Source organism: Dipodomys spectabilis, unplaced genomic scaffold (genome assembly GCF_019054845.1).
Source record: "Dipodomys spectabilis isolate Male_0828 unplaced genomic scaffold, ASM1905484v1 ptg000635l, whole genome shotgun sequence".
NCBI classification, from domain to species: Eukaryota; Metazoa; Chordata; class Mammalia; order Rodentia; family Heteromyidae; genus Dipodomys; species Dipodomys spectabilis.
Window position 1 is genome coordinate 517,254 of NW_024871312.1, and position 17,141 is coordinate 534,394.

Sequence of the window (17,141 nt, forward strand, 5' to 3'; positions counted from 1 at the left end):
CGAGGATGCCTGGGGATGTCGGAGACGGAGACGCTGGAGACAGGCAGCGTCCTCCCGCGGAGCCTCAGCGCCACTTCCGGTTTTCTGCTGGCTCATTGGAGATCAGAGCCTCTCGGACTTGCCCGGGCTGGCTTTGAACCGCGGTCCTCAGATCTCAGCCTCAGGCCTGAGCCTCCGGCGCCCGGCTCGAAGCTCAAATAGTTTAAAGCACAAGTTTTACCTTTTGTGAATTGTGAAAGTGGAGAGATTTTACTGGAACGGAGGGAAGTGAGTCAATTGGGGGAAATGCAGAGGCTGGATTAAATTGTGATTGGAGCGGGGTAAACACTCATGTAAAAAAGTCTTACCACAGAACGAGTTCCCACTTAGAGACTTTCCTGAAAGGAAATCGTAGCAATAGATTGTATCTTCCTTTGAAATCAAGATTCAACAAGTTAAAATATGAAGCAGATTAAGGCAGTAACTTTTTATATCACAACACAATTTTCCCCTGTTAAATCTCATCCACCCATCCATCCAAATCATCCATCTGTCCATCCATCCATCCATCCATCCAAATCATCCATCCACCCATCCATCCAAATCATCCATCCATCCACCCATCCATCCAAATCATCCATCCATCCACCCATCCATCCAAATCATCCATCCATCCACCCATCCATCCAAATCATCCATCCATCCACCCATCCATCCAAATCATCCATCCATCCAAATCATCCATCCAAATCATCCATCCACCCATCCATCCAAATCATCCATCCGTCCGTCCATCCATCCTTCTATCCATCCAAATCATCCACGTGCTAATTTGGGAACTATTTTTTTGGAGGTTCGGTCATGGGGCTGGAGCTCTGGCCTGGGCGCTGTCCCTCAGCTCTTCAGCTCAAGCCTCTCGAGCCACAGCGCCACTCCCGTTTTTCTGGTGGATTACGGTAGATCAAAGTCTCCCGGACTTTCCTGCCCGCGCTGGCCTTGAACCGCAATCCTCAGATCCCAGCATCCCGAGTAGCTGGGATGACAGGCGTGATCACCAGCACCCAGCTTTGCCAGGCTTCAGGAGGCTGAGTTGAAAACCATCGGAGGAACAGAGTTCGAGGCCAGCCTGGGCTACAGAGCCGGGCTCGGGAACAACAACAAGACGGAAGGAGTTGTGCCATGTCCTGCGAAACGAAGATGCCTAAGTCACCACCAAGTCTAGCAGGGGACCATGACTGGACAGACGAGGGACCGACGGAGGGGGATGCAGCTCAGAAGGGGCGGGGCCGGGGTGGAGTCAGAGTGTGTGGGGCGGGGCCGGAGTGGAGTCAGTGTGGGGCGGGGCCGGGTGGAGTCAGTGTGGGGCGGAGTCAGTGTGGGCGGGGCCGGGTGGAGTCAGTGTGGGGCGGGGCCGGGTGGAGTCAGTGTGGGGCGGGGCCGGGTGGAGTCAGTGTGGGCGGGGCCGGGTGGAGTCAGTGTGGGGCGGGGCCGGGGTGGAGTCAGTGTTTGGCGGGGCCGGGGTGGAGTCAGTGTGGGGCGGAGTCAGTGTGGGGCGGGGCCGGGTGGAGTCAGTGTGGGGCGGGGCCGGGTGGAGTCTGTGGGGCGGGGCCGGGTGGAGTCAGTGTGGGGCGGGGCGGGGTGGAGTCAGTGTGGGCGGGACCGGGGTGGAGTCAGTGTGGGGTGGAGTCAGTGTGGGGCGGGCCGGGTGGAGTCAGTGTGGGGCGGAGTCAGTGTGGGGCGGGGCCGGGTGGAGTCAGTGTGGGGCGGAGTCAGTGTGGGGCGGGGCCGGTGGAGTCAGTGTGGGGCGGAGTCAGTGTGGGGCGGGGCCGGGTGGAGTCAGTGTGGGGGAAGGGGGCCGGGCTCGGGCGGGGCCGCGTCCTCTCGAGGACGGAGGTCCGGTCTGCAGCCTTCTCTCCTCCCTCCTGCAGTTCCAGGGCGGGGCTCAAGTCCCGCTTCAATTCCGGAGTTCGGCGTGTCACGGCGAGCCGGAGGGGCCGGGCTTTCACCCGGCACGTACGGAGCGCGCGCCGTCCGCGCGGCCCAGCCCACGCGCGAGAAGCCAGTTCTCTCGGCGGCGGCGCCCGGCGCCACACGCCCGCCGGCCGGGGCTCGGGTCCCGCGCGCCGGGGCGGGGCCGACACTGAGGAGCCGGGCCTCCGCCGCGGCGCCCAATTCAAACGCCCGCCCCCGGCGGCGCGGCCCTCCCCGTGACGTCACGCCGCGCGCCGCCGAGGCCTCTTCGGATTGGTTGCGGCCTCCGTCCGGGCGCCGTCAAACCGCCGAGGTTTCCCTTCCGGGTCCCGGGCTGCGGTGCCGGGCGCAGAGGCTTCTGGGAGCCAGGAGCCGCCATGGTGTGTGTGTGAGGGCTTCGCGGCTGCGGCGTCGGACCTCGGCCTCGGTGAGCGGCGGGAGGTCGCGGCGTCCTCCCTGCCTGCGCGCGGGGCGGCGGGGCCGGGCGGAGGCTTTCCTTTGCTGCCTTCCCGAGCCTCCCGGGGGCCGGGCGACGCGGGCCGGGCGGCGGCGAGGACGCGGGCCGGGCGGAGAGGACGCGGGCCGGGCGGCGGCGAGGACGCGGGCCGGGCGGCGAGGACGCGGGCCGGGCGGCGGCGAGGACGCGGGCCGGGCGGCGGCGAGGACGCGGGCCGGGCGGAGAGGACGCGGGCCGGGCGGCGGCGAGGACGCGGGCCGGGCGGAGAGGACGCGGGCCGGGCGGCGGCGAGGACGCGGGCCGGGCGGAGAGGACGCGGGCCGGGCGGAGAGGACGCGGGCCGGGCGGAGAGGACGCGGGCGGCGGAGAGGACGCGGGCCGGGCGGAGAGGACGCGGGCCGGGCGGAGAGGACGCGGGCCGGGCGGAGAGGACGCGGGCCGGGCGGCGGCGAGGACGCGGGCCGGGCGGCGGCGAGGACGCGGGCCGGGCGGAGAGGACGCGGGCCGGGCGGAGAGGACGCGGGCCGGGCGGCGGAGAGGACGCGGGCGGCGGCGAGGACGCGGGCCGGGCGGCGAGGACGCGGGCCGGGCGGCGAGGACGCGGGCCGGGCGGCGGCGAGGACGCGGGCCGGGCGGCGGCGAGGACGCGGGCCGGGCGGAGAGGACGCCGGCCGGGCGGAGAGGACGCGGGCGGCGGAGAGGACGCGGGCCGGGCGGCGAGGACGCGGGCGGCGGAGAGGACGCGGGCCGGGCGGCGAGGACGCGGGCGGCGGAGAGGACGCGGGCCGGGCGGCGAGGACGCGGGCCGGGCGGAGAGGACGCGGGCCGGGCGGAGAGGACGCGGGCCGGGCGGAGAGGACGCGGGCGGCGGAGAGGACGCGGGCCGGGCGGAGAGGACGCGGGCCGGGCGGAGAGGACGCGGGCCGGGCGGAGAGGACGCGGGCGGCGGAGAGGACGCGGGCGGCGGAGAGGACGCGGGCCGGGCGGAGAGGACGCGGGCCGGGCGGAGAGGACGCGGGCCGGGCGGAGAGGACGCGGGCCGGGCGGAGAGGACGCGGGCCGGGCGGAGAGGACGCGGGCGGCGGAGAGGACGCGGGCCGGGCGGAGAGGACGCGGGCCGGGCGGAGAGGACGCGGGCCGGGCGGAGAGGACGCGGGCCGGGCGGAGAGGACGCGGGCCGGGCGGAGAGGACGCGGGCCGGGCCGGGCGGGCGGGCGGCGGAGAGGACGCGGGCCGGGCGGAGAGGACGCGGGCCGGGCCGGGCGGGCGGGCGGCGGCGAGGACGCGGGCCGGGCGGAGAGGACGCGGGCCGGGCGGGCTGGGCGGAGAGGACGCGGGCCGGGCGGGCGGGCGGCGGAGAGGACATGGGGCCGGGCGGGCGGGCGGGCGGGCGAGGGCCCGGCTGCCCCCACCGCCGCGGCCTCTCCGCCTCCCCCGGAGACGCCCGTGGCTTCCCGAGAGTCGGGACGGGGCCGGCGAGGCGGGCGGCGGCCTCGGCTCCCGGCTGGCGGCCCGGCGCCCGCGCCCGCGGATGTGCGCCGAGACCGCGGAGCCGAGCTCCGGCCGACACGCACTGGTCGCTCCCGCGGGGCGCCCGCGCCGCCGGCCGCCGCGCCTTCCCCAGCCCCGCCGCTGCCGTCCCTAGGCGGGGCGGCCTGGGACAGCCACGCGCCGAGCCCCGCACGGCCTGTCCCTGAGGAGGCAGCTCTGTGGGTCGTGAGTTTGAAAAGCCGTCGGAAGGGTAGACAGTAGCGAGTAACTCAGGAACTGTTCCTCCTCAAAGCGTAAAAGATGACTACTGCCGCCAGGCCCACCTTTGAACCGGCGCGGGGTGGAAGAGGAAAAGGAGAAGGTGACCTGAGCCAGCTTTCGAAGCAGTATTCAAGCCGAGACCTTCCTTCTCACACAAAGATCAAGTACAGGTATAGAAGATGCATCTCATCTTGTTCACCTGTTAAGTAGAATGCTCCTGATGTGTGATGTTTGAGTTCCATCTCTTAGCTGTTTTCATAGCAATAGAATGCTAGAACGTTCATGATGTATGATCATCTTTTTATAGGAATGGAGTACAAGAGCAGTTTTAGTGGTGAGATTTTGCCCTGTGATTTCAAAGTGCTGCCAGAATTTCCGTTAACCAGGAATTTCAGTACATAGGTGGAATAGTAATATTCCAGAGAGACTACACATTCTCAGCACTAGTTCACAAGTCCTTGAGTTGATACAAAAACAAAGACCAAAGGCATGGTAAGCAGTCTGCAGTCATACCATGGAACAAATATGTGATTCAGTGTGGGCTTACTGAAATACTGGAAACATCACAGTGCCTGTTAACAACATTCAGATTAGGTTATTGTTTTGTCCTCTTGTTTTATACTGGAGGAGATAGTTGCATTTGTAAATTGTCTTTTGCTATAGCCATGTGGTTTTTTTCTGTGTAGGTTGTTATACTTCTGTCCTGGTTTATTTTCTGTGTTAGACAAACTACTCAGGATGCCCCTGAAGAGGTTCGTAACCGTGACTTCAGGAGAGAGTTGGAAGAGAGAGAGCGAGCTGCTGCAAGAGAAAAAAATAGGGATCGTCCAAACCGAGGTACCACCTGTCCAAAATGTTTGTCTCATAACATCATGTGGGTTTTCTTTCATGTAGTAATCATTTGCACTTTGGTTAAATTCACTTCTTGTATTACTCTTCATGCTAATTGGAAGGGTTAACATTTTTGTATGCTGTCATACTTTTTCTCTTAAAAACTGGTGATGGTAAAATTTCTGTATTAGAATATGTAGTAACTATTTCAGCTCAAGACAAAGTGTTTCTTCTGTCTTCAGAGTCAGTTTTGCAGCTGACTGTTGGAGAGCATCTGGAAGTGTCAGTTGTATTTTTGTTACATGTCCATGTAACATGCCTATGAAAATTATTCCCTGATGGGGCTGGGAAGGTGGCTCAGTGGTAGAGCGCTTGCCTTGCATGCTCGAGGCCCTGGGTTCGATTCCTCAGCACCACAGAAACAAAAAGAAAAAAGCCGGAAGTGGCGCTGTGGCTCAAGTGGTAGAACATTAGCCTTGAGCTGAAGAGCTGAGAGACAGCGCCCAGGTCCAGAGTTTAGGGCCCACGACCAGCACCCCCCCCCCCCCCCCCCCCCCAAACAAAAACAAATTATTCCCTGAATTACCAGAGAGGCTCAGTTGTAGTAGTAATGCTTTTGTAATTTACCAGAGGCTTATGTGCCTGTCACTATGGATGTGATGTATGATCCTGCCATCGTGATGCTTTTAATACGGGCTGTTTCTATGCCTGTCCCCCTAGCACTTGGAGTTTGAGACAGGAAGATCCAGTGTTTGGGGGGCCACATAGCAAGATGTTGTCTCAATAAAAACGGAGAAAAAAGGAAATGCAGCACTTGTATCAGTAAGCTATATAACGTTGGTTTCTCCCAGAACATACAACTTCGGTGTCGAAGAAGCCTCGGTTAGACCAGATTCCTGCTGCCAACCTTGATGCGGACGACCCTCTAACAGATGTATGTTCCCGTTTCTGCTTTCATTCCTCCAGAGCAACATATTCATCATGCTTTTCTGGGGTGCTTTCTTACACTGTTAGCATTAAGTGGTGATCTATATTTATTTAATGCTATTCAGATGTATCATTGACATCATTTAACAGTGATTTTTTTTTGGGGGGGGGGTTGGTCGTGGGGCTTGAACTCTCATTTGATTTTAAGACAAAACGTTCTATTGAAAGAATATAAGACGTAAGTGTAATCTCTATAGAATCAAATAGGAGAAAGATTTGTTAGAGCACATACTTAGTTCCCAAAGACTCCGACAGGTTAGACTGCTACTACTACAAGGTACTCTCAAACTGACTCTCTGCCCCAGGCTCTTCCTCATTAGGAATGATGTTCCCTAGAGACAAACTGTGTGTATAATGGTTTCTTCTGTGCCTAAAGAGGAGGGTAACCTAGCAGGTTAACTGTTAGCACTGTAGTAGTGGAGGTGTGACTTCAGTGATAGCACCACCCTTTAGTTAGAAATTAGCACAGCAGTTAACATTAAAATTCAGTGGGCCCCAACAGTCATAAATTTGCATTTTTCTATATAACAAAATCTGAGTGGCTTACGTGGATGGCATTTATGCATGTATGTCAATAATTCTGGACTTTACAGATACAGTCCTTAAAATAAGATGCTTAATTTTATATGAAATTTAAGTATTTGAAAAAAAAAAATGCTTGTAACTGGGGCTTGAACTCAGCCTTGTGCAAATGCTTAGCTTTTTTGCTCATGGTTAGCACTCCAATATTTGAGCTATGCTATTAGTCCAGGTTTCTTGTTTTTTTAGTTAATTGAAGATAGATCTGGGAGACTTTAGCCTTCTGAGTAGCCAGGCTTCTAGGTGTGAGCCACCAGCATCTGAAAGCCACTGCACCTGCCTGGCCTCTTGGTTTGAAATTATTTTGTTTTGGAATTTATTGCCTATTTTGAATGTTTGATTGTACTTAATTACTAAATGAAAATTGCTCTGAATTGCATAAAATTATTTTGATGAGGGGCTGGGAAGGTGGCTCAGTGGTAGAGCGCTTGCCTTCCATGCATGAGGCCCTGGGTTCCATTCCTCAGCACCACATAAGCAAAAAGAAAAAAGCCGGAAGTGGCACTGTGGCTCAAGTGATTGAGGGCTAGCCTTGAGCTGAAGAGCTGAGGGACAGTGAGGCCCAGAGTTCAGGCCCCACGACCGGACCCCCCAAAAAAAATTTTGATGATGTATATGGTATAGACAATATGTTTCATTATGAAATAGCCCTTTTCTGGTTTGAATACTGTTATATGGAAAATCTTTAGGCCATGTAAACTTGCACATACTCTGATACCAGAGATTGGCATATTAAGAATTCATAAGCTTTTGTTGGATTTTATTGATTTTGATTGATTGGTTAGTGATTATAGTTATTATATTTAATTTGGTAAGCTCATTTTTATGGGAAGAAAATTAAGTGTATATCTTCTCTCCAATCTCCTGAATTGTCACTATTTTTGTTTTAGGAGGAAGATGAAGATTTTGAAGAGGAGAGTGATGATGATGATACTGCAGCACTTCTAGCTGAACTGGAAAAGATTAAAAAAGAAAGAGCTGAGGAGCAGGCCAGAAAGGTAAAGTCAAAGTGTCTTCCCATCTTAAACATTCTACAGCAAAATGTTTTTTAATCTTCAACCATAGCTTATAATTTATTTTAATTTGTCTTCCTCCATTAGAATATAAGCTCTGCAGAGTTTGCTTTGTTTATTAATACGTCCCAGCCCTTGAAACTGAAAATATTTTTTTGTTTTTGTTTTAGTTTACATCTCTTGCCTAAATGAGACATTTTGTCAATAAATTTGATAACTTCTGAATAGCCTTAGGCATTGTAATTGCATAGTGGGGTGTGGGGGAGAGGTCTAACTCAAGATTAAGAGTTGGTCTTATTATAATCCAAGCTACGCAGGAGTTTGGAGGACTATGTCTTGAAGCTAGCTTGGGCAAGGAAGTTGAGAGAGACGCTTACCTTCATTTAACCACCAGAAGCTAGAAGTGGAATTGTGGCTCAAGTGGGAGCTTCAGCCTTCAGTTTAAAAGCAAGAGACGTGAGGAGCTTTTAGACTATTACTGTATCTTACTTATCTTCAAAGCTTCTAACACTGAGTAGGAGTAAGTTAACTAAGAAAGAATTTCCAACAAAACTAAGAAGCTTAAGCTGTCATAAAAATAATCAGATTTAAAAGGCTAGGTGCTGGTGGCTCATACCTGTAATTTTTTTTTTTTTTTTTTTGGTCAGTCATGGGGCTTGAACTCTGGGCCTGGGCGCTGTCCCTCAGCTCTTCAGCTCAAGGCGAGCGCTCTACCACTTGAGCCACAGCACCACTTCCGGTTTTTTAGTGGTTTATTGGAGATAGGAGTCTCACGGTCTTTCCTGCCCGGGCTGGCTTTGATCCGAGATCCTCAGATCTCAGCCTCCTGAGTAACTAGGATTGCAGGCGTGAGCCACCTGCGCCCGGCTATACCTGTAATCCTAACTACTCAGGAGGTCAAGATCTGAGGATCACAGTTCAAAGCCTGCCAAAACAGTAGCAGGCAGTTGTTCCAGATTCTTTTAGCTTGCCTATATATTCAGAGGTAAGAAGTTTACATTCTCTGATTGGCCTTGAGGAAGGTTAAACTCTTGACATAGAAGGTCTTACAGTCTTAAGATACTTTGATCTCGCTGAACAAGGAACCATGCATTATTGGTATTTCTTGGAGTTGTCTGACAGTTTAATTTCTTTCATCTCTGTTTTTCCTTTGTTATCAGCTTTTTTTCAATGGTGTCCCAAAGGAACATTTCCAAACTGAGTAGCCTGTGTCAAGTTAATGTGTGAAGAAAGGGCTACATAGTAAATATGTTAAGCTGGGTTCTTACAGCCTGTTGGAACTATTCAACTATTACACTACAAAAACAGCCATAGATGATATATAAATGACTAGGTGTAGCTTTGTTTAGGCAGAATTTCATTCTCAAACTGAGAAAGTGGGACTATTTGGTTGTTCAGCCACTAGTGTACCTGGCATTTGACTGTGAAAAGAGATGGTTCCTTTTTTGTGGCAGTCAAATAACTAAAATAACAATGGAAGGCCAGGACCTATGTTTCACCCATTATTATTAGTAGTATCTATTGTGTACATTGTGTCCTTGAGCTACTGCTTTTCTGACAATTTGGAGAGAAATGTCTTAACGCTTTTAAATATCAGTATAATTTTTAAGAAAATAAGTAGTTTTTAGAAAGCTGTTCATCTTGAGTGATGTTGGACCTTCTCACCTCCAGATAAGAATGGAATCAGTGTTGATACCTGTGCGTTAAAGGATAGGAACTTATATGGAAGATCTGGTTCATTTCCAAATCAGTTCCATGCAGTTTCTTTCTCTTTGATCTGTTGTCACTAATTTGTCACCCTTCAAACACAAAAAAGTGGGATTTATATTTAGTGTAAGATAATGGTACCAATAGGTCTAAAAGTTAAGAAACTAGTGCCAAAATAAAAGTAGAACAAGGCCAAGTGTGGTGCTACACACCTACAATCACATGGCCTTGAAGGCTGAGCCAGGAGGATCAAGAGTTGAGGTCAGCTCAGACTCCCTGGAAAGACTGTCTCTAAAAAAAAGTGAAGAAAAATAACATCATAGTGAAATGGGTGTTGCATGTTAATGGAATACAGTTGTTTGCATGGTAGTTTGGCTTATAATAATTTTAGGCCAAATTATTTTGGTGAGACTTTTTGTTGTGTATCTTAAAAATCCGGAAGAAACAAAATGAGGGAATGAAATCAAGAAAGAAAAGAGAAAGGAGGAGAGAGAAACCTATCTTGACACTTATTTTTCTCATACAATCCTGACCTTTTGTGTTGTTGTTTATGAAAATGGACATGCAGTTAACATAGCAAGCTTGAGTCTGCTGTCTTTGACAGGAACAAGAGCAAAAAGCAGAAGAGGAGAGGATTCGCATGGAGAACATTCTGAGTGGAAACCCTCTTCTTAACCTCACGGGTCCATCTCAGCCTCAGGCCAACTTCAAAGTTAAAAGAAGGTACTAGCAGTAAGGGGTTAGATTTATATGTAATGGTTGGGAGTTGTACAGTAAGGTGCATTACGTAAAGCATCTTAAATCCTCACCCTCACTGATACCCTTTTTTGTCAGAAGAAGGAAGATAAATTCACTTTCAGTAGATACTTGTAATAACCAGCTGTGTACTCCGTAATGGTCTAAGACAGTAGTGAACTGACCCCATGACACCATAAAGCTTGTCTAAGTCCCAGAGACCGCCTTCCACATTCAGGCACCCAGCAGAAGAGTTGATTTGAGGGACTTGCCACAGGGCTGTCTTTATGGCTGGCATAGTCAAGACACATGCCTGTTTACAAGGAGGAGAGATTCTTAGGGTGTCTCTTCCCACAAGAGGTCACACAGAACAAAGCAAATGCATCTGAATGTGTGTGGTGTTGCTCAGGGCACTCGTTACAGACCCAGTGCTAAAGTTTCCTTTGAGACTGGTCCTTTTAGGCAGCTTCTGCCAAGTACGTACCAAAGTCCAAACTGCAAAAAGGGGAGTAAATGTTGGGTATCAACCGCATTGATCATTCACTGAAGGCACAGGGACTGACAGGGTGCCTGAACACAGGTTTCTAAATGCCAGGGGAGGCCAGCCGTGGAGCTGACGTAAAGATGGCTTGTATGTTAGCACTTCTCTGAACTTGGTTTGCGGAGGGCTGGGCTGAGAAGAGAATGTGAATAGTAACTATTGTACAAGTACTTGAGCCGTGGAATTGTGTAGAAGAGTAAAATGAGCGCTTATAGAGGATGCTGAAGGAGAGGAAGCTCATTATTTGTCTAAGGCAATTGGCAGATGTTGCTGACTTCTCTACATGGGTTATATTTCAGCACCACTGTGTTGCTTCTACTTGCTCCGTGGCTCCCTCTTCATCCTCACTCCAGGCTTTGGCTTTGGCTTTTTTTCCCTCCAACATAGCCTAATTCTATCCAGTTATCAAGTCACAAGTTTTTGGGGTAAACCTTCAGTGGCTACTTAACTCATTCATAGTAAGAAAAACAAAAAAACAAGAAACAACTGTTCCCTTGTGATGCAGAGGCCAGGATTTGTTAACAGAGTGACAAATTATTAAAGACCAAACTCCAAGGTTTGTACTTGAGCCCTTAGAAAACTCTAGTGGGAAGGAATGTAGGCTAATTGGGGTGAGGGGCAGGGCAGGCAGATTGAAGATAGGACAGCCTTGGGGTGTTTATATCTACATTTATCCACGTGTAAAACATAGCCTTGGGGTGGTGATACATACGTTTTTGAGAGGGTAACTTGACATGTCTCTGCAGTTAGTCGGCACTGGAGCTGATGTACTTGGGCCTTGTCAGTTTTAAAAACTGGGTAGTTGGGAAAGGATACCCAGCAGTTGGCATCTGAAAGCCAGGCAGGACCATCCTGGCCAGACTGCTGCCAGGGCAAGGAAAACGAGCCCTGTGACTTAGCAGCACGGAGGAGTCTGGTGCTGGGAAGGCTCCAGAGAACGTACACAGAAGAACCTGTCAGTGACAGATATGAATGCCAGGCTGCATAGTTTTTTCTTCCCTTTTAGGATGCACGAGCGCCCTGGTCATACTGCTCTGCTGAGCTTTTCCCATTTTGTGCACTGCAGCTGTGATGACTTTACCAACACTATTTTCCAAAGATGCTCCTGTTCTTTACCTGTTTCCCATGTGCAATTTCGTATTTCATGTGTGGGTTTATATTCTAGATAATATTCTGGAGTTCTGTGTTTTGTAGCCCATGCACATGTGGCTTTTAATACTTGGTGAAATCCAGTCAAGAGTTCTAACATAGATGAGGGGTCGTATACGACCCTTAATTGCTGCGCTCTAGTAGTTCTGTGTCAAGCCAGGTGTAGTGGTATATACTTAGGAATCCCAATACTTAGTAGGAGGTTTGATGCAGAAGAATGCAGCATGCACCCCATCTCAGAAAACAAGAACAACAGTAATTTGTCAGTACTGTGGTGGATAACTACGAAATGATGACAAGGGTTAAATCCTCAGTCACCTGCCCTGCACCCTAGCAAGTTGGGGTGCATCAGTACTCATGGTACTGATGCTGTCTGTGTCTGACCTGAAATCAGCAAGCATGCCTGTAGGTCTGTGTACTCTCTCTCTTTAGAATTCAAGATGTCTTTAAAAGAAAAAAATTAAAAGAAATTCAGATACTCTTTAAAGAGAAAAATTTCTTTAAAATATTTACTAGAGGGCTGGGAAGGTGGTTCAGTGGTAGAGTGCTTGCCTTGCATGCATGAGGCTCTGAGTTCAATTCCTCAATACCATATAAAAGCCAGAAGTGGCGCTGTGGCTCAAGTGGTAGAGCACTAGCTTTGAGCTGAAGAGCTGAGGCCCAGAGCTCAGGCCCCAGGATGGGCCAAAACACAAAAACAGGAAAAAATAAAATAAATATTTACTAGAGTATAAGTAACAAAATTAGTTTGTATGTTCCTATTAGGAATTGTCACTCATTATAATAAAGCAACATGTATTCTAGATTACTTTGTGTTTTCCTTGGGTCAAGTAATGTGCATTTTAACATCTTTTTGTGTAATAAGTAAGCTTTGCCGTGCACATGGTATTCTTGTCTCCTGACACACACATTTTCCTTCTGTCCTTCAGGTGGGATGATGATGTTGTCTTCAAGAACTGTGCAAAAGGTGTAGACGATCAGAAGAAAGACAAACGATTTGTAAATGATACTCTGCGATCTGAATTTCATAAAAAGTTCATGGAGAAATACATTAAGTAGTACAGTTTTATGTGCTTAAACACGGATCAGCTTGACTGTTTTTGGTAGTGTTTTCTCCTCCTCCCCTGTGTAAATGGTATATAAGCCCCCTAATTATAAGATCCAAATATCTCTTCCTTTAGTGATACTGCATTTGATGATGGACTACTTGAGTATTGCTTTAGCAGTTTCCATTCTCTGCGTGTTTCCAGTCATGTGTTGTTTTTAATATAGGGAAAATGAATCTGCTTGTAATAAATATTTTTAATCTAAGTATCTTAATTCGTGTCCTTTTTGGCATTTCATAAAACGTTGCATAATTTCATTTCAAAGAAAAATGCCTTTATGTGTGGTTTTTTTCCTCTCCTCACTTCCCCTGCAGGCAGCTGTGCTAAACGCCTGATCTTTATCTAGTGGTGCTATAACTTTTAGGAGGTGGGGGCAGTTTTTTGCCCTGGCACCTTCCCAGGAATGAGGAGCCCCGAGAGAGAGGCGTGACAGCTTGCTACGCTGTGCTGTCTCCCACAAGTATCCTGGGTGGTCCCATGTGATCTCCAGCAGTTTCCTTAGGATTCCTGAGTGGAGAGGGCGGGGAACCTGCAAATGCTGGCCCTTTATGCTGAGGGCATGAAGATGTTCAGTCGAAAGCAGTACAGACAAGAAACCAACTGCCTTCCCTGGGCCCACTCACCTTTCACATGCAAGGTCACGGTGGCTGGGGCAGGTAGAGCTGGGCTCTGATGCCCATCCTACCACCATGCACATCACATCCAAGAGTTCCAGAAGATTGGGGATGCCTACTTCACAGCCTTGGTGAGCTCTTCCATGTGGCGGCCAGGAAAAGTAGGAAAGGTTCTGTGGAAAAAGGCACCACTAGAAAGCAAGACACAGTCAGTCCCTCTTAGCCAGGGATGACAAGGGTCTCGGCTCTGAGGGCCTTCAGTGTGATGCTGTGCTGTTTTGCTTCAGTCACTGAGGCCCTAGCCCAAATCTCACCAGTTTAAAGCTCCCCTGTTCTCTAGGCTGACTGGCAAACCCCTGCAGCAGAGCCATCCTGGTATCCACCAACAGGCTCTGAATCCAGAATCCCCTTCAAGAGCTGGTCTGTACATTGAGAGGAGACAGCCCATACTTCTTTCTCTGCATCAGGAGGCCCAGAGAACTTGGGCGGCGGCAGCATGACGCTTGCTCAGCACCCAAGGCTCACCCAGGAGTGGAAGACTAGCTCCAGTGCAGCTGTTGCTGTGCTGCACAGTGGAACATTCCGGAGGCACCCGGCATTGGAGCTTCAAGAGAAAATCAAGGAGGGAAGAGGATCCACTTTGCTACTTTATCCATTTATTATATTACAAGATTAAGGCACAAGGTTGAGCAGCACAGAATAGGAAAATCTTTGGCTGACAACAGTATCCACATCTGTTCTTGTACTCCCCAGCTCTGTACAGACCGGCACACCTCTCAATGGAGGCCAGTGACACAAAGATGCCAGAGGTTACCCGCCTAGATCAGCAGGGTTTGCTAGAATACATGCCTGGAGCAGGACGACACAAACAGCAGGTGAAGAGGACGTGGCACCAGGACTTCCATCTACCGGCTGAATCAGGCACTTGCACTCACCCTGTTTCACAGAACTTTACACAGATGTGCAAGAGCCTCCTCTGCCCCCCCTCAAATACTGGATAAATCTGACTTGTAATAAATACAGGCATCTATCCAAAAGCAGAATCCTGGGCAAAATCACATTTAAAATACTGAGCATCAGAACAGCAGGAGCTGATACAAGAAAATGCTGCGCTACACACTGCCTTACGCAGAGGGCAGTATTTAATCCTGCAAGGAAGCCAAGTTTCATGACCAGGACGTACTTCAATCACTGCAAACATGACAACATGCACTTAAGTACGACTGGCTTTACAAAATACCTACTGGATATTCAGACCAGAGACAAGGCCAGATAACTCTTCTAGAAGTTGCCCATGAGTACTCTTCTTCCACTATAACAGACTCATACCAAGAGGCTTCTTAAAAATGGTGACTTACCTTCACTGCTATCTGTATTTATTCATCCAAACATTCAACAATTTAGGATTGTTTCCAGAGCTTAAATCTATCCTCACAGGATGAAGATTTTTCCCTGTGAAGGGAAACTGAAGCAGACCCTGAAGGCCACTCTAATAGAGGAATTTCCAAATGTTTTGATTACTTGGGCAGTACTGTAGTAATAACCCCAAAGAGGGGTAAGATGAAGCCCTTAGAGTAAGAAATGCTACTCAAGTCCCTACAGCCACACCTCGCACCCATACATATCCTGATAGATAATTCAATTACTAAATGAAAAACAGGCTCACTACTTAAAAGGAAAAGCTGCCCATTAATTCCAAGAGAAATGGATTAGCTTCGTGAAGGGGGCAAGTCTGCATGCTCCCGGCTTGACTAACTTCCGGTAACTTCTTAATTATCTGGTCATCTTCCATGGAGCCACAGACCAGAGGCAAATACTTCAACAACCCTTACATGAAATAGAGATCACTTAAACACAAATCAGCAAAACAATAAAGTCAACATTTATAAAGCACAGAAGCCTTTTTCATGTCTGCCTCAGGTGTGGAGCTGTTGGCGGCTGGCTGTTCTCTGGCTTCTTAAAGCCCTCACTACTCAGGAGACCCCAGTTCACAATGGCCACCAGATTTCTTCGCTTAGAAGTTAAGGATCACTGAGAGACCTCAGAAACACACACTGCTTACTGAAGTACAGATGCAAAGCAAAATATCTGGGTTTTAGAGAAAGCATCTCTACTCAGCACAGCTTTCTAGAGTCTACATGGGAACTCTCTGCCTCAACAATCTTCTCAACTCTTACTCTCCTTTCTCTCTTTGCCTCCCAGGACCTCAATCTTCCCTTGCAAATCTCAGATTCAGAAGGCTGCCAGCAGGGAAAGATTATCCATGCATCAGTACTTGGCATAAAGGTACCCAGCCACTTCTCCACGAGGGACATTTGGAGTTTCTTCCACTGGCAACAGAACCACTAGATTCTCTGTTCCAAGCTCAGAATCTATTTGGAGCAACTATCTAGATCTCTGCCCCTGTAGCATTGTAGAGTCAAATTCCTATGAGTTCTAAAGGGTAACCTTCTCGGTTCTTTTTTTTTTTTGTCAGTCATGGGGCTTGAATTCTGGGTCTGGACGCTGTTCCTGTGCTCTTCAGCTCAAGGCCAGCTCTCTACCGCTTGAGCCACAGCGCCACTTCCGGTTTTCTAGTGGCTTATTGGAGGTAAGAGTCTCACAGACTTTCCTGTGAGACTGGCTGGCTTTGAACCGTGAACCTCAGATCTCAGCCTCCTGAGTAGCTAGGATTACAGGCGTGAGCCACCGGCGCCCCGGCTACATTCTCGGTTCTTAAATAGGGAATCTCCACCACTTCCTCCCCTCCCAGCCAAAGCTTAGGAGCAAGGCCACCATGAGCTGCAGGCATGGGGTGGGCATGCTGACCTCTATACACTTTGGCCATCAGCTTCTCGGAAGCAGAAAGAATAGTGAGAAGAAAATGCTCAGAATATGTTCTGCAAATGCTGTAAGGTTTTTGGCAAATGATGTGGTTTTCCTAGCAACTTAGTTTTATGGACCTACAGTCATGTTTGTTGTCTACAGAATCATCAATGAAGTAAAGTGACTGTCAAGACTCCTGATCCAACCACTTCTCATACCTCTGTGTGATGCTGGCAGCATGCAGACACTGAACTCGCCAGAAAGCCCGCTCGAGGTTAAAGCAGAATTGTTTTGACATACCTTTACTCAAAGCCAAAGCCTTTGTCCTTCACCCTGACACAATACTCTCAAGTTCTATGATCAGATGTCCCTTGAGAAAATCAAGATGATGAAGACTTTGGATATAATTTTTGATATAGTCTGTGGTTGTGCTTATAATAGAACACAAAGAGAAACATTCACGCCTAGTATTGATGGGCAATTCTAGAAGTGCTGTGTTTAGTCTTATTTCTTGGGCTCTGGAGTGTGGCAGCCGTGTGTGTGTGTGACACACACACATCACAAATGTAGGACACAGTCCAGGCACGCATGGTATTACACGCCTTCCTTGAGGCTGTTATCTCCATAGTTACAGCTTCCCTTCTAGGCCTTTGCTTTAAAATCCAGCTTCTCCTGCCTCTGAAGAGCTGAGAAAGGATTTAACCTTTTGAGCTGCGTCTGCATCTGCACAGTCAAGTCAGGAGAATAAACTTGTACCTGCTCCCCGGCCCCGGAGAACCACGCACCACATTCCACAAAACAGAGCTAGTTCTAGTGCTCTTCCCAGAGCACAAGGAGGCAAGATGCTGCATACTTCCCAGAGCTCAGAGCAGATGCTCAGCAACTGTATTCTCACTTCTTACAGATTAAAAAAAC

At 50.0% G+C, this 17,141-nt stretch overlaps 2 protein-coding genes across 2 annotated transcripts; both read left to right on the plus strand.

Moving 5' to 3' along the window:
- Positions 1-15: 15 nt before the first annotated feature.
- On the plus strand, positions 16-4,159 carry LOC122101170 (collagen alpha-2(I) chain-like). The gene is made up of 2 exons (XM_042671517.1): positions 16-79; positions 1,908-4,159. Exons 1-2 carry the CDS (start codon positions 16-18, stop codon positions 4,157-4,159), a joined length of 2,316 nt encoding a protein of 771 aa, XP_042527451.1.
- Positions 2,286-13,010, plus strand: Cwc15 (CWC15 spliceosome associated protein homolog). Its single transcript, XM_042671503.1, has 7 exons — positions 2,286-2,377; positions 4,191-4,329; positions 4,884-4,996; positions 5,842-5,924; positions 7,447-7,554; positions 9,881-9,999; positions 12,631-13,010. The coding sequence occupies exons 2-7, from the start codon at positions 4,199-4,201 to the stop codon at positions 12,758-12,760; spliced, it is 684 nt and encodes a 227-aa protein (XP_042527437.1). The 5' UTR covers positions 2,286-2,377; positions 4,191-4,198; the 3' UTR covers positions 12,761-13,010.
- The last annotated feature ends 4,131 nt before the right edge of the window (positions 13,011-17,141 follow it).